This window comes from Penicillium atrosanguineum (genome assembly GCF_028827265.1).
Source record: "Penicillium atrosanguineum strain IBT 20685 chromosome Unknown utg000001l_segment0_segment0, whole genome shotgun sequence".
NCBI classification, from domain to species: domain Eukaryota; kingdom Fungi; phylum Ascomycota; class Eurotiomycetes; order Eurotiales; family Aspergillaceae; genus Penicillium; species Penicillium atrosanguineum.
In genome coordinates, this window is record NW_026623133.1 from 4,148,802 (window position 1) to 4,172,545 (window position 23,744).

General features: G+C 47.3%; 9 protein-coding genes across 9 annotated transcripts; 4 read left to right on the forward strand and 5 right to left on the reverse strand.

Moving 5' to 3' along the window:
• Positions 1 to 1,412: 1,412 nt before the first annotated feature.
• Positions 1,413 to 2,501, forward strand: N7443_001617 (uncharacterized protein; the record flags this gene model as incomplete). Its single annotated transcript, XM_056881673.1, has 1 exon — positions 1,413 to 2,501. The coding sequence occupies one exon, from the start codon at positions 1,413 to 1,415 to the stop codon at positions 2,499 to 2,501; it is 1,089 nt and encodes a 362-aa protein (XP_056746911.1).
• A 628-nt stretch (positions 2,502 to 3,129) lies between these two features.
• N7443_001618 (glycoside hydrolase family 15 protein) lies at positions 3,130 to 4,734 on the forward strand (the record flags this gene model as incomplete). The annotated part of the gene is made up of 3 exons (XM_056881674.1): positions 3,130 to 3,361; positions 3,420 to 4,230; positions 4,284 to 4,734. 3 exons carry the CDS (start codon positions 3,130 to 3,132, stop codon positions 4,732 to 4,734), a joined length of 1,494 nt encoding a protein of 497 aa, XP_056746912.1.
• A 1,076-nt stretch (positions 4,735 to 5,810) lies between these two features.
• N7443_001619 (uncharacterized protein) lies at positions 5,811 to 7,245 on the reverse strand (the record flags this gene model as incomplete). Its single annotated transcript, XM_056881675.1, has 5 exons — positions 5,811 to 6,271; positions 6,336 to 6,403; positions 6,467 to 6,876; positions 6,932 to 7,036; positions 7,090 to 7,245. 5 exons carry the CDS (start codon positions 7,243 to 7,245, stop codon positions 5,811 to 5,813), a joined length of 1,200 nt encoding a protein of 399 aa, XP_056746913.1.
• Positions 7,246 to 12,913: 5,668 nt separating this feature from the next.
• On the forward strand, positions 12,914 to 13,356 carry N7443_001620 (uncharacterized protein; the record flags this gene model as incomplete). Its single annotated transcript, XM_056881676.1, has 2 exons — positions 12,914 to 13,135; positions 13,192 to 13,356. 2 exons carry the CDS (start codon positions 12,914 to 12,916, stop codon positions 13,354 to 13,356), a joined length of 387 nt encoding a protein of 128 aa, XP_056746914.1.
• Positions 13,357 to 13,768: 412 nt separating this feature from the next.
• N7443_001621 (cytochrome P450) lies at positions 13,769 to 14,418 on the reverse strand (the record flags this gene model as incomplete). Its single annotated transcript, XM_056881677.1, has 2 exons — positions 13,769 to 13,918; positions 13,987 to 14,418. 2 exons carry the CDS (start codon positions 14,416 to 14,418, stop codon positions 13,769 to 13,771), a joined length of 582 nt encoding a protein of 193 aa, XP_056746915.1.
• A 1,035-nt stretch (positions 14,419 to 15,453) lies between these two features.
• N7443_001622 (uncharacterized protein) lies at positions 15,454 to 16,291 on the reverse strand (the record flags this gene model as incomplete). Its single annotated transcript, XM_056881678.1, has 3 exons — positions 15,454 to 15,630; positions 15,685 to 15,864; positions 15,935 to 16,291. 3 exons carry the CDS (start codon positions 16,289 to 16,291, stop codon positions 15,454 to 15,456), a joined length of 714 nt encoding a protein of 237 aa, XP_056746916.1.
• A 642-nt stretch (positions 16,292 to 16,933) lies between these two features.
• Positions 16,934 to 17,777, forward strand: N7443_001623 (SDR family NAD(P)-dependent oxidoreductase; the record flags this gene model as incomplete). Its single annotated transcript, XM_056881679.1, has 2 exons — positions 16,934 to 17,228; positions 17,290 to 17,777. The coding sequence occupies 2 exons, from the start codon at positions 16,934 to 16,936 to the stop codon at positions 17,775 to 17,777; spliced, it is 783 nt and encodes a 260-aa protein (XP_056746917.1).
• Positions 17,778 to 19,570: 1,793 nt separating this feature from the next.
• Positions 19,571 to 20,177, reverse strand: N7443_001624 (uncharacterized protein; the record flags this gene model as incomplete). The annotated part of the gene is made up of 3 exons (XM_056881680.1): positions 19,571 to 19,639; positions 19,689 to 19,946; positions 20,010 to 20,177. The coding sequence occupies 3 exons, from the start codon at positions 20,175 to 20,177 to the stop codon at positions 19,571 to 19,573; spliced, it is 495 nt and encodes a 164-aa protein (XP_056746918.1).
• Positions 20,178 to 20,590: 413 nt separating this feature from the next.
• On the reverse strand, positions 20,591 to 21,763 carry N7443_001625 (glycosyl hydrolase family 15; the record flags this gene model as incomplete). The annotated part of the gene is made up of 2 exons (XM_056881681.1): positions 20,591 to 20,916; positions 20,974 to 21,763. 2 exons carry the CDS (start codon positions 21,761 to 21,763, stop codon positions 20,591 to 20,593), a joined length of 1,116 nt encoding a protein of 371 aa, XP_056746919.1.
• Between the last annotated feature and the right edge of the window lie 1,981 nt (positions 21,764 to 23,744).

Sequence of the window (23,744 nt, forward strand, 5' to 3'; positions counted from 1 at the left end):
GGCCAGAGCCTTTTCTCACGGCGATTAGCCAATGCATTCACTTCGTCGTATGACGCAAATGAATATACAGTAAAGCTATTGACCGGCCCTATAGTATCCCAGTGTAACCTTATTTTTATGTCAAGCTATGGCTTCAGAAATTTCAATCAATGTCAAGGTGTATAAGCTATGCCCAACCCAAATTTCAACCAGTGGGCCTAAAAATGGTTAACACGCCATTTTCCAACGCGAAGATCTTCCCTGGCTTTCCTGTTTCCCCCAACGCCAATAACGGCACCACCTCGGCTCTCAGTACCTTCTTAACTTAAATGCTCTCGCAGAAATTGTCCACCAGTACGGCGGCAACAGCACTCGTGTCTTCCGTAGAATCGTGATGTGGTCTGCTGCTTTCTCAGATTTGAACTTCAACAATACATGCACTTATGCCTAGGAGGCTAAGCACATCTTCATTTCTTGTTTGCCCTGCTGAGTCTTCGAACTAACCTGGTTAGGTCCCTGGTGCGATTTGATTCTTTCATTTTCATATCATTCACTGCATCTGTGGAAGTCCTATGATATCGGCTTGAGTCTTTGCATATAAACTGTAGGGATAGGGGAATCTAAATGGAATCACATCTCTTTCAGTAATTGAAACAAGGTAAAGTTCACGTAATACTCATCCTCGACGAAGATATGCTATTTTCGAGATCGTTAGCACGAGCGAGTCATAATGCAGTTGAGGTTTCATCCCAGGTCAACCTATTGGGCCTGTTAGTGACTGGTTTAAAGAAGGAATGGCATCCAATCGTATAATTTTTGACGTAATGGAGTTGCCAGTCTCTGATTGAACCCGGGTGGTCCCCTGTTTTGGCCCCAAGGCGGTCCGCATTCCTATGGTTTTCATACGCAGGTGTCCACCTAATTTGGTATCAGCAGCCAATGAGAAAGAAACAAAGCACTCTAATATTTAGCGCTAGTAACGCATCTCTCGCAGAACAAAAGTCCCATGCAGCGAGCTTGTGCTTTTCTAGAGTAGGAGCCTGTTAGTGGCCCTGAGAACCAACGGAAAACCAACAACCCCTCATTATCGCAAGCCCAAATGCAAGCACAGCCCCAATCCGTCTGTTTCTCATGCCTGCTACCCAGGGACCACCAATCTTGATTAGTATCTGTCCTCATATATCCTCTCATTTCACCAGCCCTGGCGCGATATTATTTCTATTTTTAAGAGCCGTGCCACAATATTGTGGCTAAGCAGTTCCCGCAACCTACAGGGATGTTTCCCAAAACTCTGTGCCTTGCACGGCCTAACTTAAATATGAAGCAGTCGATCTCCTCTTTCACGCCTATAAACCCATTTTCATTGGAGACATTGTTTGTACAGTGCAGCAAATCCCGACCAAGCCTTCATTCAAGGTTGCAATAGACTTGAAATGCCATCGAGACATTCCTTCGTAGCAGGTCCAGCCTTGCCGTCTCTGTTCGAGATCATCAAACTCGAGCCAGAGAAAGAGCCATGGTGTGCCGGCTACGCTCCCTCACAGGGCCGTCGCTGCCACGCCCGCACAAACGCATGCGGTCGCAGTTCAGCAATGGCGCTTCTTCACCAGGGCACCAAAGACCTTCGGGCCGGTCGCTGCATCGACGAACTGCTGGAAGATTTGGCCCCTCATGTTCTATGCACACGATTCCATCAAAGTCAAGCTTCTGGCTTGGCAAGACGCTGGCAAAGAAAAGTTCGCTCGTTCCTCGATACGCCAGCCTCTTCGATAAGAGCTGAACGGCAGACCAGTCGATCATCCAGAAGTCCCTATCCGGGAACTACTCACGGCAATATGGAGGAGCGTACTGCGCTTCTCTACAGAAGGCTTCGTGACACCATGGAAGAGCTCAGACACCTCGAGGCGGCTCTGGATGAGCCAACATTTAATGCAAGCCCTGCCGGCGATCGTGATGCTAGGCACACAAGCGCGGATGTTGCTTCAATTAGTGTTCGCGGCTCACATACCAGAAATGTTCATTCTGCCATCATCAGTAATAGCTCAGTGACAAGACAGACGACAGAATCAGTCAATCGGCCAGCGAACACGACACCTCGGCCAGTACAACTCCACGTTGACCGCCAGGGGAGTTTGCTTCCTCCGTCAAGTGCAAGGCCAGCGACCGTATCAAATGTGGCTTGGATCTCCGATGAAGACACGAGTCGATACGATCCTGCTGCAGCTCGACAGGCCCCTGTTCGAGCCTCTCGTTCTGTTGCTGTCATTCGTCGGGAAGTTGCGGGAGAGTGTGGAATTTGCCTGTGTGATTTGAAGACTTTACAAGGGGAAAACAATGAGGATGAAGATGAGGACACAGAGGATGAATGCGATGAAATGGTTGAAACGGCAGGTGAAGAGACAGAGCTGGATTGGTGCAAGGCACGATGTGGAGTCAACTTCCACAAACATTGCATCGACCAGTGGCTGGAAGCAGCTCATGCTGCCACATGTCCAGCATGCAGGAGTAACTGGACAGGGTGAATAATTCCGAATGGCACTTTGAGAGACCTGATTCACTACCCTGTTGGCTACCATTAAACTCTTATTTGATGATCGAACACGGACTAATAAACTATATGTTGTTTCAAAACATTGCAATGCCACGGACCTCCGTGTTTTCCCCGGCTGATGCCAAGCGCTGTAGGAGTGAATTAGCCTCCTTCGGTCACGATGTTAGATTCAATAATTTACTTGTGTCAGATTGCATGAAGAAGGGACCCAAATGATCGACCTCGGACACGGGGTTTTATCGGGGCGGGTCCTCGATCGGCGTAGGTCGTTCGTTCACTTCACCATCGGCTGCCCCGAGGTTACACTCAAAGCTCATTTACTTATGATCCAATGGATGATGGTCTCCCAATTCGATTCTAGTCTGCTCCAGTCCACTCGGAGCGACTATTCATCGATTAATTTCCGACCGATGAGCCACATCCTTGATGATCGACATGCCTCTGTCCAATAAGATGCACAGAAAGCACCTGTTTCACTTCTTCATTCCCCTTGGGGCATGATCCAGTCTGCGATTGTGAGGTTACTCAGTTCTGGAGAATATATAAGATAAAATGATCTCAGGGGTTTAAGAGTCTTGTCATAGAACTTCCACTTCATCATGTTAGGCCACAACACTTGGACCCTTGCATTGCTAGCGTCGCTACTGCCAGCAGTGACATCATCCGTCGTTCACCCTTCTCGTCGTCAATCCAGTCTTGAAAGCTTCATCCAGTCAGAATCCACAGTTGCCCTTCAGGGGGTGTTGAACAACATCGGTGCGAATGGGAGTAGTGTGGCGGGTGCCTCCTCTGGCGTTGTTGTGGCATCCCCATCCAAGTCGAATCCCGACTGTGTGTTTTTCTTTTCCAAAATCCCATTCCCTATCACCTTCAAGCTAACTGGGAATAGATTTCTATACATGGACACGCGATGCGGCTCTGACGCTGGCTATGGTAGTTGAAGGCTTTATGGCTGGAGACACCTCTTTAGAAAACGTCATTCAACAGTACATCACAGCCCAGGCCACGGTGCAGACCATCTCGAGCCCGTCGGGTGGTCTATCTGATGGAGCAGGCCTTGGGGAGCCTAAGTTCAATGTTGATCTGACAGCATTTACTGGAGACTGGGGACGTCCTCAACGCGACGGCCCTGCTCTACGTGCCTCGGCTCTCATTGCGTATGGCAACTATTTGGTCGGCGCTGGGAAACAGTCAGTAGCAAAAACAAACATCTGGCCGATTGTTCAAAATGACTTGAATTATGTCGCGCAATATTGGAACCAGACTGGCTTTGATCTATGGGAGGAGGTCGATGGGTCCTCATTCTTCACGGTCGCCGCTCAGCACCGTGCCTTAGTTGAGGGAAGTGCCTTTGCCACAACTCTCGGACAGTCATGCGATATTTGTGACTCACAGGCCCCACAAATCCTGTGTTTCCTTCAGGGCTTCTGGAACGGTACATCCGCGATCTCCAATTTGCCTAGTGATAACCGCTCCGGGTTAGATGCCAATTCAGTGCTTAGCTCCATTCAGACATTCGACCCGAATTCTTCTTGTGATGACACGACATTCCAGCCTTGCTCTGCTCGTGCACTTTCTAATCACAAGCTATACGTCGATTCCTTCCGGGCCATCTACGGTGTTAACAGCGGTAAACCCACCGGCCAGGCCGTTGCTGTTGGACGCTACCCTGAGGATACTTACCAAGGTGGTAACCCCTGGTATGCCTAATTCCCTTACTGTATACTTGATATGTGACTAACTCTTGCTCTAGGTACCTTACAACGCTTGCTGCAGCTGAACAATTGTACGATGCTCTCTATCAGTGGAAGAAACAGGGGTCGCTAGCCATCACCCAGACCAGTCTTCCATTCTTCCAGGACCTTGTCCCCTCCGCTACACTCGGAAACTACTCTAGCTCTTCGTCGACATACTCATCTATTACAAGCGCTGTCAAGACCTACGCGGATGGATTCTACTCTATCGTTCAACAATACACGCCCAACAATGGATCTCTGGCAGAGCAATTCAGTCGGGACACTGGGACGGCACTCTCGGCCGGCGATCTCACTTGGTCCTACGCTGCTTTTCTCACTGCAGCAGCGCGCAGAAGTGAAATTGTTCCTCCCAGCTGGGGAGCCTCCAAAGCTAACAAAGTGCCATCCCAGTGCCAGGGAGGCTCTGCTTCTGGAACCTACACCACCCCGACACTTTCACCATGGTAGTTGAGACTATTTTGAGTATATTTCAAAATAGGTGACAGCCGATCGATATGCAATTACCTGAAAAGACAGAGGGAGGATTCAAAATCTTAGCAACAGGAATTTAGGTCGATTTACAGGGATAGAAACCACAGTGGCAAGTGAACAAAAGGGCTATTGAAAGCTTCAATATGTACTATGTTTGTTAATGGTAGATGAGGCACACATCAATAAAGTCGAGGGAAACATTGAAACAGAGTACATATAATCGCTGCCCAGGTAGGTGGAAAAATATTCACTCCAATAATATTGCTAGGGTGTATCCGGAGGAGCCCCCGTTGTAATTTTTGGTAATGTATTTGGTAGCGACCCTAAAATTGTGATCCAAGTTTTGCTAGTTCCAGAAAAGCCCTTGAAGTCCTTTTCCCACACTTTAGACCATTTTTGACGTTATTCCCATCCGCTCCGCTATCGCAGTCTGCAACACCCACTTTTATGCTTCGATAAGTCTCAGGCTTTCTAGGCTTGAGATGCGTCGGAACTAGAGCCATTGCAATTTGGATTTTTAAAGAATTTAGACATAGATCTGAAGGCTCAGGCGATATGCTCTTGGATCTTCCATTCAGGGCCTTGCTTGAGTCTTTCAACTCCCGAAAAAAATGACATTGCCCTTTCCCACATCACAGTCTTGATAGGCCACTCCCGGGCCATTCAGCTGGACAGCTATTGATTAACTCCGTGTTGAAATAAAGAGAAGATGTATTCAGCTCTCCCTGAAATAGAGCTTTGTTCCAACCAGCAGACCGGCATTGAGCAAGAAGTCTGATTGGCTTTACTGCCTCTGGGTAAGTGGTCTTTGAAACAAACTGCAGAGGCATTGAGACCAAACGCCCGGTGCCGTCGGCTGATAGTTCAACAGTATGGCGGTATCCCCACTGAAGCTTCATATGATTCTTCGGCGATTAACATTCCTGAGAGTTCGGGCTTAAGCTATGAATCAGACAAACCACGCGCAAAAACTTCGTAATCTACCTATGCAGAGCAGGGAAATCACTTGTGTAAGATCATTAATTAAAATTCTATAGTATTTAATGACTATTTTATACATGCTCTGTCGCGATCCACTGAGAGAGATTTAAATCATCGCCATCCGCCGCCGTTCGCGTAACCTCGAACGTCTGATGGACACCGACTTCTATTTTCCCTGGAAGTGGAGGATGCTGTATGGTCAAGCGTTCCTCACTACTGCTGGGGCTGGATGACCCGGGCCACGATCTTTCCAAGTCTCTCTGGCTTTCGATGTTTGTCACCATAACAGCCAGTTTATCGGGTCTCAACTCGCTCCGATTAGTTCCGTTCATCGATCCCAAAGGCACCGGTCGTTGCCCACTAGCAGGATTATATCGCCCGTAAGATTCTTTGGGGAATCCAGCAGAATATGATGGATCTACGTGTGATCCGAACAATTGGCGAAGAAGGGGACGAAGAGTAGCGAGACAGCCAGCAGTAATACCGAGACCGCACTCGAGGTTCGACCAATAGGCAATTTGAACAGTCGCATCTTCGGGAGGTCAGCATTTTCGAGGTAGATGATTTCAGTTGGAAGGAGTAGGGAGGGAACATACATAAAAAGTCGTCCAAATTATTGAAAGTTTCAACAAAAGGAATACGTACGATAACAGCGGAAGATGCACTGCAATCGATGTTAGCTGTATATCCCCAATCTTAGATGAACTACACCTGGACAATCACGTACATGCAAGCCATGCTCAAGATTCCGACCACTGCCATCTTTGTCTGTCGCTTCATGTGCAGTTTGCGCACAACAAATATTGGTAGAATACCCACAGTGAAGTCGCATGCTGCGGCAAAAGCACTGTAAATGTATGTCATGATGACAATGATTTCCATGTTGATACAGGACCCTTCGCCTTCGATGTTCACAACAGGGTGATGGGCCATGCGTAACCAGAAGAAGGCCAATGGCTTGCATTGAAATAGCATGAGGAACATAAACACCAGACCAGCAAAGACTGTCGCAGCCATGACGGTATAGAGAGTCCATAGGTGGATCTTTTTGATACAGATTCGCATCAGGAAAATGCAAATTGAAATCTTGCAGAAAATAGATGCGAAGCAGAACCCGATTTCACAGAGCCACCAGTACTAATTTAAGATGAATTAGTAGTGATCGTAGGAAGATTCAGAGAGTTCTGCGTACTTTCATGGCGATGACACGCTCCTCTGGCTCAAGACTATACCAGTGTCGCCCATTGCCATGTACCCCAGCTCCTATCATAGACGCGGAGAACATCACATAAAAGGCCTATCTCAAAGTTAGCACAACACAAGTACAAGCGGCCAGAAGGGGGACCCTACCATAGCCACCACCATGGCGCCGTCATCCCAGCCAAACGCCTTCACCACCCAGCCGCGGACATAACATCGGAGTATGACGGCCACACATGCTATCGACATGAAAAGGCCCGCCACCACCTTAATCGCTGCGTTCTGGTGATCCTCATCGCTACTCATCCTGAGGGTTAGAGTGGCATGTAGCAGAAGGATTTGGCACCGCTTTAAATCCGGGAAAATCTGGAACGTGGCCAAAGTGGAGATGGAGAACAGCCGGCGCGTCAGGGGTAATTGCAGTGCGCTAGAGGCGACACAGTAACGCTCGTCACTAGCAAATGGCAAAGATGGGCAGAGCTAGGACCTGAAAGTAAACGGGGCGAGCCGCACAAGAGATCACCGTTGTGATCATATTAGCGAGAAGCCACATTGTGGTGAACTCGGAGTACCGGGAACTTGCAGCCCGCTCTGCAACACAGTAGCGTCGGCGTTTTCGCCTACGTGGACTAGGCTGGTCGCGGGGCAAATTTTTTAGCATCAACCTAACGCCAGCCGTTCAGCCTAGCGCGTTTCGACCGGTTCTGCAAAGTCTATCAGACACGGGACAGGGATCCTTAGTGGGTAAGCTGGCCCGCTTGCCGAGACTCCGGGATTTTCTTGACCAGGATTGCTGCAAGTCCTTCCAGGGGTCTGGATGTATTGATAAACTTGATTCCATTCGTCGACCATTGGGCACTAATGTTTGGGGTGTCTGGCAATGTGTCGGTAGAGCTGTGCATTGCTTTATACTAGGACCGTCCTCCATTTTCTTTTCAACCACTAATTTGACCTAGAATTTCGTGAGATTATAACGGCAACAAACAGGGCTGCAGAAATGCAGAAATTTAGACGAACTGTCAACTGTCAGAGTAAAAATCTGTGATTTGACATTGTGGGTATTGTGGGACTCTTCTATTTCAGTCAATTCGCACGTGCCCGTGCGCTTTGACCGCTACGAGAATTGCGATTTTATCGTCAAGTCTACCCATTCAGGACCCCAACTTCGATGAACCAACTTTTCTACGCCAGGGGTGACATCTCTCATCCGACAGGTCCACCTGAGGGCGCGTTGCGGCGCAAACTCGAAGTTCGAATGTGGAACGTGCAAGAAAGGAGAAGATACCGAAAGCGCACATCCTATTTCCACCCACCTCGCTAAAATGGCCCAGAATTCGTCGGGTTGCTTGTAACGAAGCGGAGCCCCACTGCAACAGGTGTTCGTACGGGGCGGTATTGCAATGGTTATAAGGACATACGGACCAGCCAGCCGCCCAGGCTTCTCTTTAGCGTCATCGGCGGCAATTATCGCCAGAGCTTTACCGAATAACGGCGCAGACAATGATAAGCTCAGTTCCCTCCACTTTTTTCCAAATTTAGGAGCAAGAGAACTTGCCGGTGCTATTGACAGACATCTCTGGTCGTGAATTGTCCCCCAGCTAAGCTGGTCAGATTCTCTTGTCCGGAATGCTGCCATATCCATACTCTCTCTACATGCAAACTCCAATACATCCGAAGCCTATCTGTTGATCTTGGGTCAAGGCCTTTATAAAAAGAACACTGTCGTCGACAAGCAGTGAACCTTTTAAATAATACAGTCTCGGGCGTTAGAATTCAAGTACAAAACGGTCGAGCCAACAGTCTATTATACTCCTAAGCTGCGTTTTGTTCGTCTTCATTGAGCACTTATGATGAAAGTTTAAAGATTTAATTTCAAATCGTTCATCTATCGACGAGGGCAACCTTTAGATATGAGAAGGGAAGAGCCGTGCAAAACTCAAAGGCGGATGGGTCATGAGCTGTCTGATTGACATGGTATATATGGTGGGCGAAGCTAGATTGGAGTAAATGAGCGTGATCTTTTGAGTGATTAATTGGCCTCGCGTGCAATCCTTCTTATGTTCCGTGCGACATTTTCCATCCTTGTTTCAACAGACTTCGCTCTATTCCAAAGCTCTTTGGACATTCACATCCACGCCTTTGAGAGAATTGTTCGACATGCTCCAACTGCAATTTCCACCTCCTCGAGAGACGGCAAGAACGGTGTCATAGTCCCGTTCGAAGTGGGCCTCATTCCATCATTATACTTTACGGCGGTCGAATGCCGAAACCAGCGTATACGTTAATAAGCCTTGTCATTGCTTGGCATGAAACCTCGAAAAAAAGGGCTTTGGAAACCAAATGCCAATTTTTGAGAAGCCGAGAATGAAAGCACGGACGTTTCATCAGAGCACACTATGCTGGAAGAAAGCATAAGAATCTTTGAATTTAAGATTCGCCAAGCCAAAGACTCCACTGGTGAAAGATTACTCATGCTGGCGTTCACTTCGCGTTAACAGGATGCCAAGGGCTTGTGGCTTACCGTTAATGGAGCTGTGCCGTTTTAGTGCCCAGTTCTGTTAATGCAAAGACTTCCAAGACCAAATATCACAAATTTTCTCAGACTGCGCAGGATGGGTACTCACGGTTACTGGAAGAAAATGCCATTCGAGGATTAGGTCCGGCTTTCGAGGCCCTATAATCTTGACAACCTGCGTATTCCGAATGGCTAATTTCAAATTGGGAACTCAAAGATTCATGTAGACAAAATAACAAAGAAAGCTCTAGTCTTGCCGCATAGAGTAAGCGGCAAAGGGCATTGCCTACTCCTAGCCAACCATCTGAAACCTCACTTCCATTTACCAAAGATGGGATCACTTTCCTCTAAACTGACGGCCATTCATGAAAGGAAATTACTTCTCTTCCAAGTACTTGAGGTTTCTTTCTCTACTTCTGTCCAATTCCCTGTCTGCTGTCTCGCCAGTTTTATTGATTGTTTCGAGTAAATTGGAAGGAAATTCAAGTATACATGTCGTTAACGTTCTGCGTTTTATCTTTACAATTTCATTTTCTCTCTCAGCCCTTTTACTTGCCGTTGCCAGCCTAACCATACCTTAAATCTGGACGTTAGAAGAAGACTTGCAAGGTAAACGGCTCTACCCAGGGACAATGACATCTCATCTGGCCGCAAAGTACGGGATTTATGATTATACAAACCAGCCATTAGAGGAATTTGTTGAAGAACAGCCGTCAAGAAGAAGTGGATGGAAATGTCTACTTCAACTTTGCAGGCTGAGATTTAGAGGTCTTGGGGCATGGCAACCAGTGGCGCAACGACGCACACTTGAAACCTAGAATCTCGGGGGAGGCGAGGCCGACTTCGTACTAAATTGGTAGTAGTCCCGAAAATGATTCAGTCTGAAGCTAGAAATGTTGGAATAAAGCAACTCCCAAACAGTATATTTACGGTCATTGCAGCAGAATGAACTCCGGGTACAGATCCGACTGAGACAGGGAAAAAATACTAGGAAGGCATAGTAACATAAGGTGCTGTTTTTATTGAACATGTATTCAAAAAGCGACCCCTTTTGTGCCCGAACTATCATAGATAGCGTACATCCTCAATGAGGACACTAGAAGGTTTGTTGTGACCGAGCTATACTCTCCAAAGAACAGACCCAGTTGGCCAGACTCAAGTCCACATATATGGAAAGATGGCTCGCACGAATATAGAGGATTGCTTGGCAGCAAGCTAGGCCGAGTGGTGGGGCGGTTGGATTCAGGGGCGTTCAAGCGAGGGACTCTTTATATTTCCTAAATTGTTACTTGGTAAGATACTAGTCATCTGCAGATTCGCTTTGATCTTGAGCATGCTCCTGCGTTCAAACAACCCTTCGTTGGGGATTGAGTTAAGCGGTCGTTGTGGATCAGATAAATTTGCGACTACCCCAGAGAGTGGGACACAGAATGCATTTAGGGCACATTAGATTGTATATTACAAGGTGTTAATATATTTTGGAGATCCGGGGGTCTAGCTAGTCCCGATTATTTGGTATAAGAAATACCTGCAATAACAGATCAAAAATCAATTTGTGTATTTTTAGTTCAGTGGGGAGAATATCCACTCTAATGGAGTCAATCTGGGCAGAACCAAATTCAGGAGTAGCAAAAATGCCCATTTTCTCGAGCTTTGCAGGCTGGAAGCTGTCCGCACGTGTGGACGCGAGGCGGCTTGGCGTGTTTGGTGGTCTATCAACCCCTGAGCACACACCGCCAAAATTCTTCCCTTGGACATGGGTCCACTGAAGATGTTTTTTTTCCAAGGGGCGGAATGTCAAGTGGATCATGGTTGATCACTGGGTCCAGAGCATGGCCGACCTACGCCACTGAAGATCTTATCACTTCCTGGGCATAAGTTCCCTGTTCAGTTCCGTTGCAAAAGCCCCTGATCGCAGCTCAAACCCCTCGACACCACCTTGGGAAACTCTTGCCGCCAAGTCTCTATATTCCTCGGTCAATAGACCTATGTCCCCATGCACTAGCAATTCATCAAAAGCAAAGAATCAAGTGGATCTCTAAAGGTTCCGGCTAACCACCCGAAGTGCCGACGAGCCCTACGAGGCTTTCTGTGTTCCACTTCAGAAAGGGAGAAAAGTCATTGTGGAATCGTTTGTGGGGCGAGATCGCCGTCATCTCATTACGGTTCTAAGGGCATTAACCGACCTCGGAACCATATAGTGCACGCACTTGGAGTGCCAAATGCGGTTAGTGCCAGTCATTTCACATGCAGATCTTTTCAAGTTCTGCAATGCGAGATTATGGCTGTCCGCTTAGACAGCAATGAAAATTTACTGGTATTCTTGGTCTAGCGGCATGGTCTGACGAAAATCACTGCTCATTTGCGTCCAAACTGCAGATTTTCGTTATCATGTATAATATTCACAGAAAAATATATGAAATTCTCATGAACCTGGAATAGGCCGGGCTTACTTTGATGCTAAAATTCACTTGATCAAAATATCATAGATATCTAGAAATTGTAACTAGCGGACTCGTCCCATTATACTGAGCCGGTTATGAGAGGTAAGAAGCACTTGAGGTGATCCGGATATTTGGTAGTTTTCCTTATCCTGACAATTCCCATCATATAGTCTGTTCTTTATTTATTTTGGGTGTCCAGGGTCATTTTTTCCATATATACACTTCCTCTAGACTTCAGGTATCCAGCTTTCACGGTTTCTCTACATATTGATATTGGGGAGTCGGCGACCTTGGCAGAGCCGATCTAAGCAATATTCATTATATTTCTTTCCAGAAGTCTGCAATCCATCATGTTTACAAATCGATCCAATCTATCGATCTAGCAAACACCGGATCAGATTTTCAGCCACGTCCTTTTCAGAACATGTTCTTTAAATGACAGCTGCGCCTCCAGTGTGGGGATGAAGTAGTTTATGGGTCTATCTGTAGAATTCAAAAGGATGGGTGTCACTGTCTAACTAGTGTAGTGGTGGAACGCGTGACAGAATAGATGCAGTTGCGGCTTGAGGTGTCATGAATACCTCCAGCGTATGCAATATTTTCTTAATGGATAGAGAGATAGAACAGGCATCTACCCAATTCACTACAGTTTTCACCACATTCCTTGATTCATGTTACAGCATTAAGGGTAGTACGCAGTACCTCATTCAGAGCAACCTCCGCCCGCCTCATGCAGAGCCTGGGAGTGGCTGTGTATGTCCTCCTCGTTAGTGTTGCCCAGGCTGCAGAGACAGACTGCCATCGAGCCATCCCCATTTCACTACTTAGAGTCGACGGATCAAATACCCTAGACATACTAAGTGGGATCCAATAGATGAAGGATCATCTTGCAGAAATTATTGAAGTCACATTTATGGTGTCTCCATTCTCAACGACAACAAAAATGAGTTTGCTATGGTGAGGGAGGCGATTGCCTCTTCTACGACCTCCAAAGGCACCAGATTATACCAACGATATGGACAGACACAAAATCCGATGGGCCATCCTGCCTCATCCCGGCGAAATGGACCATGGAACGGTTCGCGCAACGTACAATCTCAACCATTTTACGAAGCTCATGATGGCCAAAGCCGCGAGACCTTTTATTGCAAAGTTTCCTGCTAGGCTAAAGGGTGATGAACCCCTCGTTCTGATTACCGTCAAGCGCGGCGAAGGCGACGAAGATATCAGTACCGGAGTGTTTCCAGGTCGGAAAGGGCGAAGTGCCACATCTCGCATCTACGACTCTCTTAGAGGCCGGCCCAGGGGATAGTCGAGACTGTATGGGAGGTCAGCAAAGTCTACATGGCCAATCTGCTGGAAGATGGCGAAGAGGAGGTCCTGGTTCCCAATGGGACATTTCTCATTGATTCGGGGTCTTTCCAAGTGGCCATTTATCATCTTTGCTTGGCTGGATAAGGTAACATCATTCGTATAAATGAGGTTTCTCGCGGCCTTTATCCGAAGAGACAAATTTGAAAGAAACAGAAAACAAGAAGCTGGCCCATTTCTCGGATCTGGTACCGAGGTAAACTCGAGCCTAGCTATCATATGAAGTAAATTATGAACCAACGTGTATTGCTCAGGGCATATCCTCCGCCACTACCTCGAAATAAAAAAATCGCTCTCGGAGATTGTGCCGGTCTCACGTCGCAGGGCACCAGTCGTAGTTTCCCTTCACGTTGTTCTCCCACCACGATGGGAATGGATGGGATATTCCACCAGCCCCGAAAACAACGAACGAAAGGATAACCAGGATCATGAGACTACCCCCATCAAATGCAGCAGCGATCAGGAACGAATATTCTTTAAAGATGCGAGTCTTGTACGTTCAGAGATAGTACTGCACGAAGAGCCCCGAGACCATCAAGCTGAAGATGAGACAAGTCTGACTCTGGTTGTAAGAAATGAACCCAGCGTATTGGACGATCTGAGGAATGTTGATTTCAGCGGTTTTGAAGCCTCTGACTTCGGAAACAAACTAAAATATTCATAATCATTAGCTTCAAAGAGAAAAAATGGGGTTGAGTGGGATTTGGGCTGACTCACCTGAACGACGACGGCAGCAGCCCCGATGGCCATGCCAATAGGCACCATCTGGTATTGGGCCCCAATCTTGTAAAGATAAGAAGCCAAGGCCCAGGAGGTTGCATTGGTATCGTACGCCTGTATATTTGCTCCGCCCCAGGAGGCGTCTCCATTGCCATTAACAAGAAGCGCTTTGTTCCTAGTCACGATGGATATCATGATGGTATAGCTGATAAAGCCACCCAATACGGTGTCATATATCTGAGTCAAGAAAACAGCACCGGTCACGATGGTCATAATGGCTCTGTCACTTTCACCGAGGCTTTCTTCACTGACTTTGGGCTCGCCTAGAGCTGCCAGCACGGTTGGGGTGGCTTTCTCGTTGATACCCTCGTGCTTGGGGCTCAACAGTGCGATACCTTGATCCGGTGGATTATGATTAATGAAAGACATGTTGATTGTCTTTTTGGTTCAGCAAAGGTGGAAGGTGGTGAAGCGGAAGCGGTTGGTTGTGAGAGATGATTTGGGAGCTGGTCACCAATTTTCACTTCTCCACGCTGTGCCCTTGTTATTCGTTTCTGTGGCAGGTCAGTGGCAGGTCAGTCTTTTAGTCGATTCTTGAGAACATGAAACAATGTCATGAGCTATGCGAGAAAATTGGAAGGTTTCTCACTTTTCTAATGGGGATATCGACCTAATCATAGTAGAAGACCGGTGACTCGTATGGTAACACCGGATGCTTCGCAGTGCCATGGTAGCACATCAAAGCTCGGGCCTTTCCTCTCTGTCTTCGGTTTCACGTTACCTCTTAATATTCCAAAGGGCCAAGAAAGGGCCCTTTGCTCACCATCTGAGCTGATCGTGAATCGCTGTTTTCACTCCCAAACAAGAAAATAAAATATGCCTAGAAAATTCAGGAAGAGGCTCTGTATACCTTGTTGCTTGCCACGTTTCTTGTCACATAACTTTATTCGAATTATATTGCCTTCTCCCATTAGGCACTAGCACTGCCTAATAGTGTTCTATGCGCATTACTTATATTTCACGTCTTGCTCAGAGCACAGACTGGCGTATACTGACTTCGTTAGAGTAATCCCCCACACTCTTAATTGGAATGTGAATGTAGAAGGGTGAAACTCATATCAAATGGTCAACATACAGCTTTACTGATCATACGAGAGGTCAATGCTAAGAAATAAGCCTTCTTCAATGTAAGCTACTAGGTCTTGTTGACCCTGCTACTCCAAGAATAGGGCGTTTCTCGTCCGACCGGTCAGCCGACCTATTCTCCCAATTTCCTTCCCCTTCACTGAGGAAAAAACCATGACAGGGAAATTCACTCCAATGTTGATCTGAAATGGTGTATTGGCATTATAGGGAATTGACCGGGCTTCACGAGCGGCTTAGGGTTGATTTCATAGCCAATCCAACCTATCTCCCACGCCTCATGTAATGCCTCATACCCATGTGATACCCATAGGTTAATACCTAAGAGGCAGAAAGCTTATTCTTGATGAAAGTCAAAGCCTGTGCTCCGTACTCGGCACCGTAGCCCTGATGAGTCGCGGCGTTACTGCCGTTGCAACAGTATGGATCGGAGGCGTCACAATAAGACTGAATCTTGTTGGCCGACGGGCAGTTAAAACCGACTGGGCGCTCATCGAACTGAATGTCTATTGTCAGTGCCAAACTTCAAAAGGGAGTTAAAGACGTTCTTACGCCTCCGGCAGCACAGGTTCCGACATCATATGACAGCCCGGCTCTAAATAGAGGATCGCCCATAAAGATAGCGGCCTTGATTTGATTAACAGCTGACGATGTCAATGGTACCGCTGTGTTGGTGTAGCCTTGATTGGGTACACCGCCGCCGCATAAAGCAGCATCCATTATCTCACCACCCTATTAGAATTTGTTTGATCAATCTCAATCCTTTCTCTTATCTTGTAAATCATAGAGGAATTCTACAGACCTGGGAGTATCCCACCAAGACAATCTTTGCCTGCGGACATTGCGAATTGAAAGAATTGACGGCTGATGCGACAGCTTGGATGCCCTCAGTCACTGAGCTGGAGTAGCTAATGCTCCCACAAGAGGACTGTCCGCCACATGCAGGGTAGACAATGGCTTCAGCCGTAGAGCCCGAATAAGCACTCAGAACTTCATTGACAACAGTGCTAGAAGATCCGTAGCCGGCAGAAGCCGTAGTCTCACGGGCTCCAAAGATGTGGATGCTCGGACAGTTCTGACGTTTCTCAGCGTCGATTTCGAGCGGGACGGCGAGAACTGAGCCGAGAAACAGAGAGATAGCTAGCGCTGTGGATTTCATGGTGATTATAGAATGATGCTTTGGGATATCTGTTGAAAATATAAGAAGTAAAGTATGTAATGGACAATATGAAGTCTTGAGGATGCTCTTGATAAGCCTGCCCTCTTCGAAACATTGAGAGCACCGGTCATTCTTATACACCCCAACAATCTAGCTCCATTTTCCCGCGTAACGGGTCCTTGAAGACCAGAAAAATATCCTTTGGACCGAACCCGGGATTTTGCCTAATAGTCAGCGACACTGTAAGTTTCATTTAGATGATGATTGGCAAAAAGCCAATTTTAGCCGTAAGAAAACCCCAAGCTTTGAATCAGCCTGAATCGATCGGTGTATCGGCTAAGCACGCCAAGATGTTGTCAAGGTTTGAAACAGACAGATGTCAACTCTTCTACACTCTCGAAACAGGAACCGTGTCAGTGTGGGGCACCTGCAACTAATGAACACCGTTTTCCCAATCTGGTATAGCGTCTCCACATAGCTTCGAGTCAACAAGAAGCATCGTCGAATATTTGGAAAGAGGAATGAAAATTAGGATATAAATACAGTCACAATGTTGGTTCTATTTCGGTCCTTGATCGCAACTTTATCTTTCCAACTGTATTTCCGCCCTTCTCCTCATTGGAATTTCTCTCCTCTCCTTCAATGTCGCCGGATACTTTGGACCTCGCTGGCAAAGTGGCTATTGTCACTGGTTCCGGCAGAGAGACTGGAATTGGTGCTTGCATTGCATCAACATTAGCCCGCAATGGAGCCCTGGTGATCATCAACCACGTCTCTGATGCAAGTTCTCCACGGGCAACGAACGTCATGGAGGATATCTGCCGCCAAGGCGGGCGAGCCGCTGTAGTCAAGGCAGATGTTACCACGCCCGAGGGAGCCAAAGCTTTAATTAATGAGACTCTTTTGGTGTTCGGTGTTGACCACATTGATATTCTCGGTGGGTAGAGCACTTTGTCTTGCGAATGGAGGTGAAAATTCTAACAAGATCGTTCTTCCAGTCAACAATGCTGCTGCTGGAATGCCCCATGGTGTTCCTAATGCCACCAGGGAGAGCGTGGACACATTGTTCTCCTCCATAGTGTACGCGCCAATCTTCCTGGTTCAAGCTGCGGTTCCATATATGCCCCGCGGAAGCCGTGTGATTAACATTGGATCTATTGCTTCGAAGCTTGGCATGGCTCCCATCGCCATTTATGGCGCCGCAAAGGCAGCAGCAGATGCCCTGACTTACTCCATGGCCATGGAGCTGGGTCGTAGTCGTGGAATTACCATCAACACCGTTTCACCAGGTCCTGTTGATACAGACGCGCTGCCAAAGGAGCAGGCTGAAATTATCAATCGAACGCTCGTGCCTATGACGCGAGCGGAAGAGAGGGTTGGCACTACACATGATATTGCGGATGCAGTGCTTCTTTTGGTCTCGGAGAAAAGCCGGTGGATCACCGGGCAGGTCATTTCTGTGAGTGGTGGTATTACTGGAGGCTAGTTCCAAGATTGATAAATGTGTGTTTCATCGCATAAATTTTGATCAAATGTCTTTTGAATGGTAAATATTTATCTTAGATATCAAGTTATCAACAGTAGCTTGTCTTACCGCCACATCAATCCAAACAATTCCGCGAGCAATTTCTACTGCGGCACTCCCATCCCGAAGATCCATCGCCGCCATTCTCAAAAGTATCAATTTGACGTAAATTTTCAGCTTCACTTCTGATGTCTGAAATAGAGCCGCAGTAATAATCGCCCATAGCTGCAGCTTTGGTAGAATGACCAACTCATGCCTAGCTTCGATGTACTTTAGCAGTTGGTAAATCTTAGTATTCAACAACAAAGTCTCAGGCGCACTCATCCCGTAAATATTTTTGAGTTCGGCGATTAGAATGAGCAAGCTAAGCCGCGTCACTTCTCGGACCATTTCAAGAGGGCTTGCTGTCAAATATTCACACCGTGCCAGAGAAAGCAATTTGTTCATTATAGGTCCGAGCATTTGAAGAGGAGTCAGATCGACCTCTGTTCTCCAGAAATCCGGTTGTTCGAAATGAGTGTTCACAAATTCGGATATCTCTGCACTTTGCTTCAGTATATCCAAAATATCCACCAACTCTGGAGGCGCGTCTGTGAATTCCACAAAAATATCGCCTAGGTATTCATGTTTTGAATCTGATAGAGCGACTTCAGCCACAGGAGATTGCGAATATTCGATCAACTGCGGTCGCTGATCCTGTGCCGCGGACCCCATCGCATCAAACCAGCAAGCGAACAGTTGGACATCACTGCTCAAGTCATGAAAGCCACCTCGAAGCCATAATAATCGTGCTAGACCACGTATGTGATACGCCCACCGATCTAGCGTTCCTACATACAACTGGCAGGAGCAAATGTTAGCCTAATAATTTTTCCTCGGTTTACGACGTACATCATGACATATAAGACCAAGGATGGCTGTAATAACCCCTTCGCTGGTGCAATCTTCAGGATCCGATAGTCGTGTTGTGATTTGCTTCACGCACTGGCCATAGTACCTGAGAGCTTCTGCACTATCTTCATACTGAAAGGTGTCTGGGTTGCGTGCTTCATCCAGAAACATAGCGGCATTGGCCATAGAAAGCATAAAGGCACTATGGTCGCATAGAGCCATAGAGAACCACACTTTTCGAAAAGGTCGATAATTATACTCGGATTCAGCATTCACTGTCATAAGGTATTAGCGCAGCATCCAAACAGTGGCTTGAATAGATGGACGGTACTGAAGTGCATGAGCTCCTGAGCTCGAGAGTTGAAATCCACGGGAAATGGATTAGAGCTGAATGCCGGTCTGATAATATTTGATCTGGTTATTTCATTGACCTCTTGCAAAGTGAAGCTTATGGTTGGGGTTTCTTTTCTCTTTCGTCGGGATTTGCCGATGTCACGCATCACCCTGCGTCGTATGAGGCGCTGGTTGCCCTTCTCTCGTGCTTCATCGGGATGTGATACATTGACGAAAGTAAATGTTTCCTCTTGACTCATCTGGTATTTTTTGTGAAGGCTAAGGAGAGGACGCCATGGTGAATGATCAGGATCACATTCGGGAAATCTGCCTGCGCAACTTTCACGCTAAGACCGAACCGGACAACGCCCATGCGCCACATTCGACAAGATTGAGCGGTTCGACAAGAGATGAAAAGCAGCATTCAAGGCTTTTCGAGAATAATTACTTCACATTACTACTTGGAAATATTTCATGGAAGAATTTAGCCCAGCTGCCTCAAATAACAACTTCGGAACTAGACGAGTTTCTCATTTGGCGGAGAAAGCCTCCTCCTTCAAGCGATCTGCCTTAATCTGATCGGCTCCTTGAACTTTCATCTGCAAGGTGTGAGTTTATTTGGCTAAATCATGGGCAGAGCATTCCTACCATCTGCGTGATCTTGATGCCCTCTCCCTCCGCGATGGCGATCATGTCAAGCAGCACATTCCTTTGCAGTGAGATGTTTCTGACCGACACCGCCCCTTCCCATTGCGTCCAAATCAAAAGAATTGCACCTGGCTCTGGATAGTGGTAGAAGGAGAAAGTGAACGGTGATGGAGAATGGAAATAGGTCGCGACAGAGCTCGGGTCCACCCCGTTCTTGGAGTTGACCAGCGTTATTATTTCTTCTTGGACATCGTTGAGCTACGTTCAAATCAAAACGCCAGGTTAACTGTCCTTCCTAGAAGATGCTTGATGCGCGCTTACTAGTTGCACCAAATCACCCTGTTGCAACTCCCGGAGGGCGGTCTTGACTGATTCAGTGGGTTTCCGGATAGGCCTTTTTTGGGTCGGAGCTGACGGAGCAATAGTGACCATTTTCCTCTCAAATCGATCGTCGGTCGGTTTTTCCTTGGTATCCGTTGCAAATGACATCCCAGCCGTGTTTTCGGTGTTGGCCAGGGGCGGTAGGATCCGGCGCCCCTGACGAGGGGTCACTTCTTCCTGATATACGCCCGAGGAAGCTCCTGACGCGCGGTCAAGAAACCGAGTAAGCCTAACTCGAGGCAGAATTATCTTTTTCCTATTTGAGAATGTTTTCACTATCAATGACGACAGATCTTACCTCCGGAAAACTTCGGAGTGAAATTTGATTACTCGGCAACATGGCCCCCAAATCAGTGGTTTCACGTTGTCTACGCCACATTGTCGACTCAAATTTACATAATATTGTTGAACTAAGTACATTTAAATAGAAATAAGAGGACGTCTCCCGATGACGAGTATATGAAAACAAAACAAAGACTTCAGAACTCACGAATTCGACTCAGCCCAACACCACCTTCACCTTAGATTGCAGCGTTGAATGCTGTCTGGAAAGCGCTCGCATCATCGTAGCGATCATCTGGTGTACAGAGCGCTGTTGAAATCACGGTGAGGAGATTTTCGTTGTCACTAAATACGTCGTAGCTCTTCTCTTTCAGAAGTGTCGACACCTTGGCGACTGTTGGCCACAATTCTCCGTTCGGCTCGATGAGCTCCTTCCACAGGAGGAAGCGAGTGTCGTCGTCCTGTAAGTCCGTGACCGACATTACAAGGAAGGTCATTCCTAGAGAGAAGACATCGATCTTCTTGGTATAGCCGCCACCGCTTGGTGTTTTCATTGCAACGATTTCTATAAAGTCGTGTTAGTTTCATGTCGGTTATATCAAGGTAAGGGTGAATTGTTTACCTGGGGCAGCATATGTACGTGTTCCAACGTTGAATGCATTGGTTGAATCGCCTTCGAAGGCGGTATCGAAATCGATGAGCTTCAGTATGCTGCCATCCACAAGGAAGTTCTCTGGCTTAAGATCACGGTGCATGATGCCTTCGCCATGGACTACCGAAACAGCAGTGAGGATCTGCTTGAACGCATCGTTGACCAAGCTCTGAGTCGAGTACGAATCAAGGTTCTTCTCAAGGGAGCTGGCCTGAACAAAAGGCATAATAGAGTTGCCCCATTCCGGGTCCCCGTCTTCATCATTCTGAACGACAGCTTCGAGAGCACCCAGGATATTGTCGTTGTCGCTGAGCTTCTGTTGGACATTGGCACCGAAAAGAATTCCTCTGGCGTCGCTTCCTCTCTTCAGGGCGACTTCTTTCGAGGATTTCTCAGTACCATCTGAATTTTTGACCTTGAGAGTGGCTTTCCAGATTGAGACTTCGCCCTTGGCAATAGGGGTCTGTTTGAAGTCCCACGACACAATCTTCTCTTCGCAGTTTCCAATGCCCCAGGAAAGTGACCTTACGTTTCCACTCCTCGAAAGAGAGCCCGTGTCGGCAGAGAATCCAGCCTCGCAGAAGTAAGGGCTGGTCTCAATTTGGGAGTTCCAGTATTTGTATAACGCCCAGTTTTCGACCTCTGGTGGTGCACGCTTCTTGATCTCAGGTTGGTAGGAATTGTGAGCGACAGCAATACTACTTTCGAAGAAAAGCTGAGCACCCAGGAGAGCAAGACCTAGTTGTCTGATGAGCTGCATCTCGACCAATTTTGGCAAGCTCGAATGACTTCAAATGGTAGGTGTCACTTTGAAGATCGCAAAAACCCCTCAGGGGCATGTTCTCTTTTATTTTGAACTCAGTATCTAATTTACCTCAACGCCTTGAAACACAAGTAAGATCTCCACAGCGGCCAACAGACTAACAGGATGGTCTAAGGTACCATATGAGGCGAGGGTTCAGGCTTAATCCCCTGATCGCCTCCTTTATTGCCCTTGTAGGGCTCAGCTAGAGCATCAGCATTCAATGATTAAATCCAATTTACCTTGAATAGATTATTTTTCTCCTGCAGCCCCACATTATGCTTACTATGAGCGGCCCTGTCAAGGAAGTACTTGCATGAATATATCCACTAGAAATTTTTGGCCCCAGGTTCACTGTATCACCTGGAATTAGTGCTTAGAAGATCACCGGAAGGGGGGGGGGGGGGGGGGGGATTTCAAGACCTTGTTCGTTCTTGAAAGGTGATGTTTTCTGCTCCTGTGCATTATGTGGAGACTCTGCGAAGCTGAGGGAAGAATTATATGATCGAAAAGCTCCTACTTCTGGCCCGCATGCTTTTGGCCCCAAATTCGGCGATTGAAGTCTTGTGGCCGATCGATCCAGCTTTCGCCCCTGTCATTGCTAGATAATATTTTCATAATCCAAAATTAAAGCCGTAGCTGTTTAAAATCCATCTCTAATTACCGAACCTAAACACGAATTATGAAATATTGGGTTGGCTAGGACGATGAAACCCCGTGCAAGACATAGCATAGAAGATGTGCTACTCGGAGGTCTGGTTGGCTGGAAATATTGTATCGGGCACGTCGACAACTCCTCTGCTCTTGGAACGACAGTAGTGAGCATTGAAATCAGGATAATTTCTGTGGATATTAAGGTCTCATCAACTTTATTATTCCCGGGAGTTTTAAGGGCCTAGGTCAAGTGATCCCTCGTGATCGAAAATTCCTCGAACCGCCCGGAGCCGTAAGCTTACATCGGCCTTTTCACTCGGTCTCTTTCCTACGTTTCCGAATACGCATTGCACATGGCGTTGCTACATAGGTAGAGGTACTACCAGGGCATTGGGATCAATCAGCTTGGTTTATATGCCCATAAACATGTTTAGGGGTTGAAACGTGATCTGGCGAACCTTGGAATGCTCGAAGCACCTATCAAGCTTTGCCTAGGAGGCAGGCACAGTGTTTGAAGATGATACAACCATCGAAAATTGTTGCTACATGTGAAATATAGCACCAGAGACCTGCCATCAACATTGATAGCTGCTTTGTTACCGCACCCGAACATGGGACCGCCCTCATCGCCTCTATGGCGCCGCCACGTAGACCCTCAATGAATGTGGCATCGGTTAAAATTTTCAAATGATCTCATTAAGTTCTAGAAGCGAGCTAAATTGTCTGAAATGGGTCGAGACCAGCCAGTATGGGGCTCCTAATCGTATAGAGAAAGGGTTTCCCTGGGTTCAACGGTCGGGCAGATTAGCTCAAAGATCTAGATTTCGATTACCAGATCGATTGATGAGATATCCATTCAAAGGACTCAGTTCTCGGCCATGCTCCCCGGACTTTTGTGCGCGCACGTCTTCAGGTGTTCGTCATACGCCCACCTTCCATCTCCGTAGAAGGCCCGATCAGGGCTCGGTCAAGGGTCCTGAGGGGCGTTGAAGTGTCTCGAGGGGTCTAAAGGGTCGCTTAATCAGGGCAGCAGCGGGGCGTGAAGAGTCGTCGTCAGATAACCAGACAAAGACGCAGGGTCAAAGAGATCTGGACTCCGACTGTAGTGCGGGACGAAAATTCCTTGAGCCTCGACCTGACGACTCTCGTAAGGCTCAGTGCTAGAAACCACGGGTCCATTGTTTGCCGGGTTTCCGTTCGATTCCCACTTTGTCCCGGGGATGCATTATCTGGGCATGGTCTAGTGGTTATCGCACGGCAGCCGAATAGTGGATGGAGGCGAACC